The sequence below is a fragment of the Lycium barbarum genome, chromosome 8 (genome assembly GCF_019175385.1).
Source record: "Lycium barbarum isolate Lr01 chromosome 8, ASM1917538v2, whole genome shotgun sequence".
NCBI lineage: Eukaryota > Viridiplantae > Streptophyta > Magnoliopsida > Solanales > Solanaceae > Lycium > Lycium barbarum.
In genome coordinates, this window is record NC_083344.1 from 4197419 (window position 1) to 4206223 (window position 8805).

At 33.9% G+C, this 8805-nt stretch overlaps 1 protein-coding gene across 1 annotated transcript; it reads right to left on the reverse strand.

Moving 5' to 3' along the window:
* Positions 1 to 3532: 3532 nt before the first annotated feature.
* Positions 3533 to 8097, reverse strand: LOC132605758 (small ribosomal subunit protein eS8-like). The gene is made up of 5 exons (XM_060318988.1): positions 7965 to 8097; positions 7508 to 7580; positions 4938 to 5268; positions 3905 to 4080; positions 3533 to 3805 (listed from the first exon to the last, which is right to left on the reverse strand). The coding sequence occupies exons 1-5, from the start codon at positions 7966 to 7968 to the stop codon at positions 3718 to 3720; spliced, it is 672 nt and encodes a 223-aa protein (XP_060174971.1). The 5' UTR covers positions 7969 to 8097; the 3' UTR covers positions 3533 to 3717.
* Between the last annotated feature and the right edge of the window lie 708 nt (positions 8098 to 8805).

The window sequence follows — 8805 nt, forward strand, 5'->3', positions numbered from 1 at the left end:
CAATCAAGGTTTCCAAATGATTAGATAATTGTGTTATTACCAACAAGCTATTACCTGTAATTGCTTCTTCTCCGGGCAACCAACCAGTAAGGTCGTACATCAATTCCTGCCACCTTGATTTAGTTATATTTTTAACATTTCTCTGCACCAATGGGTGGCCATCCACAGGAATGCCATATAACACCTCGACATCCTGCAGTGTGATGGTACATTCGCCAGTCCGCATATGAAATGTATGCGTCTCTGGACGCCATCTCTCAATAAGTGCATTGATGATTCCTTCATCATACTGCACATTACCTACTGCTAAAACTCCCCCAAATCCACACCTCTCAAAGTAATTAAGGATGCGATTATGTAAAGGGTATTGCTCACGTGATTCTAGAATTCATGATCCGCACGACGTAAGTTAAACACGCGTTCTTTCCAGTCAATTTTCCATCCCACACAGCCTGAGATCGATGCTCATGCTGGAGTATTAATAAATCATAGTTTTCTGGACCTGGATGTACAGTGACTTTGGGGCGATCCATATCTATAGCATTGCAATACCAAGCCAATGCTATTAGAATAATGGACAACACATTACAGAATTGTTTACTATATATTCAATAGGAAAGTTAATAAAGGTCAAACTATAAGATATATTATCACGTGAGAAAAGAAAAAAAAATTAATAAGAGTACAACTGTCAAAAAATAATTGCAGTTCCCTATGTGGTGAACGAAATGTAATTAAACTTTTGGTTAAGCTCATAATTAATTGCCATAATAGTATTCATCTTACATATAACTACTTCTTTTCTATTTAAAACAAAGCATATTACTGGAGAGGGGATGCAAGGAAAATATATATTTTTTTTAACGAATCGGAATAGTATTTCATCAGTTATCCAACGAAATACCCATTTTGGTATTAAAAAAAAAGGACATGCTATTTTTGTCTATTAGCTTCAAAAACAACTCCAACTTCCTCACAGTTTCTTCATCTTATACTTTTAATTTGAAAATTAAAAATTCTTCATGCTTATCAACAAAAAATAATCTTCAACAACTAGTCACAATTTGAACATAGAAAATGACCCAACAAATGATACAAATATCTTTATGTTATATTTAAGGCTTAATATCTAGATGGACCCTTAAACTTGACATGTTTTGTAAGATAGGCATATAAACTTATAAGGTGACCAGATAGACACTTAAACTTACTCAAAGTGTATTTTTCAAGTTTTTCAGTTGTTTTGAAAACAAAAACTATATTTTTCAAACACTCACAATTTTCATGGCCAAACAAGCCCTAAATATATCACAAAATATATTTTTTTTTAAAATGCAAAAATAAGGCATACGCATATACATGAGACTATAAATGTGCACTTAAACCAATAAATACTCGCTAATTGCAATTTTGCAGCTTTCAATTAACTCGGTTTTTTTTTTACACTTGAATAATTAAAAAACAATAACTTTAACCAATAAAAATCCTTAAAAAAAAGAAATTTCTAAGTTCAGTATTTCAAGTGTAAAAGAAATTTCAAATTAAGAAAACTGTAAAGCCGAGAAGAAAATCCTTAAAAAAAAGAAAATTTCTTAATTTGAAATTTCTTTTTTTAAGGATTTTTATTGGTTAAAGTTATTGTTTTTTAATTATTCAAGTGCAAAAAAAAACCGAGTTAATTGAAAGCTGCAAAATTGCGATTAGCGAGTATTTATTGGTTTAAGTGCACATTTATAGTCTCATGTATATGCGTTTGCCTTATTTTTGCATTTTAAAAAAAAATATTTTGTGATATATTTAGGGCTTGTTTGGCCATGAAAATTGTGAGTGTTTGAAAAATATAGTTTTTGTTTTCAAAACAACTGAAAAACTTGAAAAATACACTTTGAGTAAGTTTAAGTATCTATCTGGTCACCTTATAAGTTTATATGCCTATCTTACAAAACATGTCAAGTTTAAGAGTCCATCTAGGTATTAAGCCTATATTTAACAATCTTACTTTCCTCACAATTTCTTCATCTTTTTTTTAACTGTTGTTCTATGAAAATGACTAACTAAAAGAACATTTTATAATATAAATTTATACCTTTTTAATCAGTAGCTTCAACGATTTTTTAAGTATGTTAATTGTAGTTCGTTGACCAATAAACTCTACTACATTTTTTAAAAGCTTTTTTTAATTGAAGCAACGACTGAAATTACCAACTATTGATTAATTAAACTTGTAACTTTTGTTTTCTTTATTATAGTCTACTACACTAAGTATAACATATAAATAAATCAAAAAAATAAATGTGAACTAATTTATAATGACTAAATCAAAAAATATATGTAAAAACTTATAAAATTAATAAATTACCTCAATTTGAAGAAGATTATGGAGCAAAAGTTGAGGAACCCTTGTGATAGGATTAGTAGAAGAAGAAGAAGAAAAGAATCAAGAACGGAAGAAGAGAAAGAATGGAGGTAGAGGAAGAACGGAAAATGGAGAAGGGAGAATGGAGAATGGAGAAGAAAAAATGGAGAATGGAGAATGGAGGGGATAATGTAAAATAATATAGGGTAAAAGTGGGGAGCAGAAAAAGGGAATATGAACGAAATAAAAAAAAATTCCTATTTCATTTTTATATAAATGAAATACCAAAAAAAATAATTATATTTTCCTATTTCGTTTTTATATAAACGAAATATAAAAAAAAATTTTATCCTATTTCGTTCATGTATATATATATATATATATATATATATATATATATATATATATTCCAATTTTGTTTTTATATGAATTGCAAAAAAAAAGGCTATTTCGTGAATTGCACAACGAAATGCAAAAAAAAAAAAAAAATCTTTCATTAATTTCAAGAATTGCAAAAAAATAAAAAAGGCTATTTCGTGAATTGCACAACGAAATGCAAAAAAAAAAAAAAAAAACAGTTTCTTTCATTAATTTCACAAATTGCAAAAAAAAAAAAAAACCATTTCATGAATTGCACAACGAAATGCAAAAAAAAAAAAAAAAAAAAACAGTTTCGTTCATTTAATTCACGAAATTAAAAAAAAAATGCCCATTTCGTGAATTGCACAACGAAATGCAAAAAAAAAAAAAAAAAACAGTTTCTTTCATTAATTTCACGAATTGCAAAAAAAATAATTAAAAATGCCTATTTCGTGAATTGATTCACGAAATGCAAAGGAAAAAAAAATCTTCTATTTCGCTACATGTATAGCGAAATGCAAGTAATTCATCGGCACCGGAACAATACGTTGTGTGGGTATTTCGTTGGTTATCCAACGAAATACCCATTTTGGTCTAAAAAAAAAAGCATACTATTTTTGTCTAATGGCTACAAAAATAAGTCATTTTGGCTCCGGACTCTGCTATTGCCATCCCTACCCATTTGTTAAATAGCCGAAAAGTGATAATTTCAGATCCCCATAGTAGAATTTTCTGCTTGTGAACATTCTACCTAAGGCTACAAGCTGAAATGCAGGACAAGAACCCAGGCGTCTAATTCATGCAAATTCAGGGACATCAAGCAAAACTGGCAGTAATATTCCAAACACCTAAAAATTGCTATTAGTAATAAAGTCCAGGGATCATTCTGAACGTACGGTAAACGGCAGCCTATAAAAATACATACTCTCAAAATTGAAGCTTGATTGACAAAAAAAATAAAGGAAAAAAATTAACCAGACTGGACATTCTGAAAACACCAATTAAGCAGCAGCACCAGATCCAGCCTTGCCTTTCTTCTTTTGAAGTTTCTTCATATAGAATTCCAACTCTTTCCCTTCCAAAATGTACCTATCATTCAGTAAAGTCAAATCAGCAAGTTGAACAAAGTGCAAATATATTCTCAGTGGGACTCGGGGTCGGGAGAGGGATTACTAAGCCTAAGCTTACCCGTCAGCTCGGCCACATTGACCAGGGCGGGATGAGATGCAGGCATATAGCCTACCAGAGCTAAATTGTTCTTCGAGGTGAGTATCAAGTTTACGATCCTTCTGACGTTTCTCAATTTTCCGAACTACATGGTTACTCTTCTTAGCTTCCTCAGCAGGAGCAGCAGCTTCTCCCTCCTTCAATGTTGCCATAAGAAAAGTATTAGTATACATGCAAGGAGATATTCTATACACTGCTCACACATCACTTGACCAAACATATCTTTTAAAATGCGGGAAAACATTCCAAACGGTGGCAACAGAATTACAAAAAAGAGTGAGTAGGTTAAAAACCTCTTAAACGATCACCGTTTTGCGAGTCCCATACCTAAACTATTGGTGTTCACAGAACCTATGTTGCGCAGACTCTCCCAAAATGCTGCCGCACCCGTGTTGGATTCTCCAAAAATGCATTATTTTTGGAGTATCTGGCACGCACCCATCGGCATTTTTGAAGAGTCTGAGCAACATAGCACAGAACCACCCTGAACTATCATGACTCATATTAAAAAATTTGAGTGAGAATAGGTCCAAAAATAAAATAAAAACTAAACTATCACTGTTTTGCAAATTTCATACCTAAACTTTTGGGTGTTCACAAAACCCCTGGACTACCATTAACTCATTTTACCAGCTGGACAGAATTTTAAAACCTTTTTTCATCTCTCACGCGCCTCTGAGCATGTTATCTCAAACATTTTGTCACATATTCACCCGAGGGGCTTTAATCAAAAGGTAGTTAAAGTCCAGGGGTTACAAGGAACACCCAATAGTTTTAAGTATGAAACTGCAAAATGATGCTAGTTCAAGAGTTTTTTAACCTATTAACTCTTACAAGAATCATGGAACAGAGTCACTTGCTGTAGTTCACATCGAAAAAGAAAGGTAACTTTTTTTTTATGGCAGGAGGAAAAATAAATTTAGGATGACATATAGTAAGGAATCCGTAAATCCTTTCTATAATTAAGTAGAGAGGTGCGACTATGTTGAGGTACCTCAGCAGTTTCCTTCTTAGCGGCCCCCTTCTTTTTCCTACCAATGCCAACACCATAGTGCTGGAGGTACCACTGTTTAAATGGCGCGGCATCAACTTGGACAATGGCACTCTTGACTAGAGTTTGTGTGCGAACAAGCTCGTTGTTTGAGGCATTGTAAACCACATCAAGGATACGAGTCTTGCGCGTAGTCGCCTCACTACCCCATGAAAAGTTTCCTGTATCTAGTCTTAGTGCCCTCCACTTCACATTGCCACCACGCACACGAATTCGCCTGACTGTCTTGTTACTTGAAATCTTTGTATTAGCTGGTTGGCGTCCAAGCTCATACCTTTAGAGAATTAAAAAAAGATGAGCAAATTGATACAAAATTGATATGGTCAGCCCGAAATTATGGTGTGTGATAGGTTTCCATCACACAGTATTCTGACATAAAGTTACTTTTTGGTATATTTTAACTTCGGAAAAGGCTCAAATATGCCATCGAACTATCAGAAATTGCTCATTTATGCCACTCGTTGAAAGTTTGGCTCAAATATGTCACTGCCGTTACCTTTTTGGCTCATCCATGCCATTATTCACTAACGGTGGTTTTAAAATACCAGATATGCCACGTGGCAAAAATTTATTGGTCCACGTCACTTAAATGAAAACCAGCCAAAATAAATCCTAATTAAACCAACGGAAAAGGCTCAAATATGCCATCGAACTATCAGAAATGACTCATTTATGCCACTCGTTGAAAGTTTGGCTCAAATATGCCACTGACGTTCCAATTTTCGTACAGCGTTTTCTCTGTTGCCCAACTTATGGGAAAAAAAAAAGACTTTACCTTCTGGGATTAAGGTCTTTTGCAAATATAGCATTGTTAAATATTCTATTACAAAAAGATTAACTTTTTGCTCAATTTATGGGTGATAAGAAACTTTGTTTTCTGTTTTTGAGGTTCAGTGTTTGATGATTATTAGTACTGTGATAGAAATTTATGAGTTTGGGATCCATGGAAGATGCACGCTGTTGGGGTCTTGGGGGTTCCACTTTCTGATAAAAAAAATTATTTAAAGATTATAACTTAAGTTGAGTTTTAAAAAAAAAATCAGGTTACCTGGTTACAATAATTTTTTATATTGATATATAAATTTTATTTGCATTTCAGATAGTTTAATCTTTTTATCAAATATAAATAGTCAAAATATTATTTTCTATAAAAGAATTATTTGTTGAAATGAGATTTTTATAATATTTTAATGAAATAGTGTAATTCCATATGCACATTTAGCTATTGAAAACAAACAGTCTTAATCATTCAATGATCAGATCTAGAAACTACATCTTAATAATCAGATGTAACGGCAAAGGTAACGGCAGTGGCATATTTGAGCCAAACTTTCAACGAGTGGCATAAATGAGCCATTTCTGATAGTTCGATGGCATATTTGAGCCTTTTCCGTTGGTTTAATTAGGATTTATTTTGGCTGATTTTCATTTAAGTGACGTGGACCAATAAATTTTTGCCACGTGGCATATCTGGTATTTTAAAACCACCGTTAGTGAATAATGGCATGGATGAGCCAAAAAGGTAACGGCAGTGGCATATTTGAGCCAAACTTTCAACGAGTGGCATAAATGAGTCATTTATGATAGTTCGATGGCATATTTGAGCCTTTTCCGTTTTAACTTCCACAGCAGTATCAATGTCTTGCACTTAAAAAAAATACAGAGTGAACTACTACTAACACTCTGATTCGCTAGTAACTACAATTATAACAGGATAGCTTAGTCAGTCAAATCTTCACCATAGACATTCTGTAGTTACAAAGAAGAAACATGAAATCTAATTCCATATTTCTATAACTGTGGTGTCTAGTCCAGCTTGCATGAACCTCAATTAATTCCACAGTTACCTCCCATTAGCACAAGTAACGCGTAATTCTATCTACCAAGATTTAGGACAAATAGAAAGAAATCACCTAGAATTTTTACTTTTACTGGGATTTGAACCTGATACCTTATAGTTCTCAACCCACTTCATTAACCACTAGGCCACATCCTTGGAGCTTAAAATCTAATTCCATTTTACGTAGAAAGAGTCGTTAATCAACCCCAAGAATCATGTTTGATATAATTGTCATTGGTTCAATAGGTTCATCTACAAAGCTCAACAAAATTTGACCAGTCATTTTATAACCCCTAAGACAACACACATTGAAAAACCCTACAATCAAATAAATTCCTAGTGAAATACAGGTAATGAAACACGACAATCACAACACTCACATCACAAATTTCTATTAAAACCAATAAAATATAGTAATTAATGAATCATTTGTGAGTACATACATCAATCTTCCAATCAATCAACTATATATCAATCCTAGACTAGTTGAGGTCGTCGCACATACACCAATCAATCGATCAATCAATCAACTGCGACTAAATCCTAAAACTAGTTAAGCGCAACAGGTACAGCACACATACACACAAACATCTACTATAAATGCATTATATGTATAATAAAACGACATATAGGGGGAAATGCACATAATAAATTGAAAAAAAAAAAAAAAAACTTTCTCTTCTTCCTCCAAGCTTTCTTCTTGCCACCAGTGGCACGTCTCTTGTGCATAGAATCTCTTGAAATACCTTTACATACATAATCAAAACACATAAAATTACTCCCTCCGTCCCGAAAAGATTGTCATGATTCAGATTACGAGGGTCAAACTAACTAATGTCCGGTGTGAATCTGAACATAGAATCTTTCATTTTTTTGAAATTAAAATTACATATTTAGAAACTACGTAATCACGATAGTTAACAATTCAAAATATTATTTGAAAGAAAAAATTATGGTCAAAGAAAATATTATTTGACTGTCCAAATAGTAACTGTGACAATCTTTTTGGGACTGAGTGGGTATTAATTCATCATTTTTGTTCCACCTAGTTACACGTAAAATTGTAAGAAGATAACAGCAAATGAATCTGCAGAAAAATGGAAGAAAAAAATGAAGCTTGAGATTATTACCCATGGCTGCTGAGAGCTTAAGCTGACCTTACTCTTCACAGTGGTTTCTTCCTTGTAGTGATGAAGCCACCCAATATGGGCCTTAACGAATTTTGGGCCTAGTTAAGATCACAGTCATTAGTGGGCTTTTCAAATCATAAAATTGCACGTTTTCCCTTAAAATGGGACGGTCTTTAATTTTTGTCTTTTTAACAACCGAACATATGTCTAGTGGGATATAAGTTCTTTAGAAACTGAAGTCATGTCAGGGCATAACTTATGAGATATTATGATACAAGAATATAAGTTTATGTCTTGCGATTTTTTTTGTTATAAGGGATATAAATTAAAAACCAACTCTGTTCCCGTAGGCTGCAGAGAGCGTGGGCTCTTTTGCGTGTCCGTTGGTCGGGTACAGCATGATTGAGCGCTCATTACCGCCATGGTTGAGCGGTGGAGGCCAGAGACACATACCTTCCATCTTCACACCGGTGAGACCACGATTAAACTTCAGGAGGTGGAGGTCCTCTTTGGATTGCAGGTAGATGGAGAGCCATGATGCATTCAGTACGAACCTCCTCCTGATAGTACATGGGTGACAGAGTTGACTAGGCTCACCCACTTCGTGCCTGATGTCGAAGGACAGATGTTGGGACAGAGTCAGGTGAAGATTAGTGCACTCTGCACTTATTTGCTTGCAGAGGATCCTGTAGAGGACGACACTCAGCAGGACGTTGTTGATCGTCATGCCCGTTTATACCTGCTTATAATATTCGGGGGCATCTTGTTCCCGAACTCATCGGGTGGCTTTGTCACTTTGCAATATTTGACCTTCTTAGAGCATCTGGACGGCTTGGGAGAC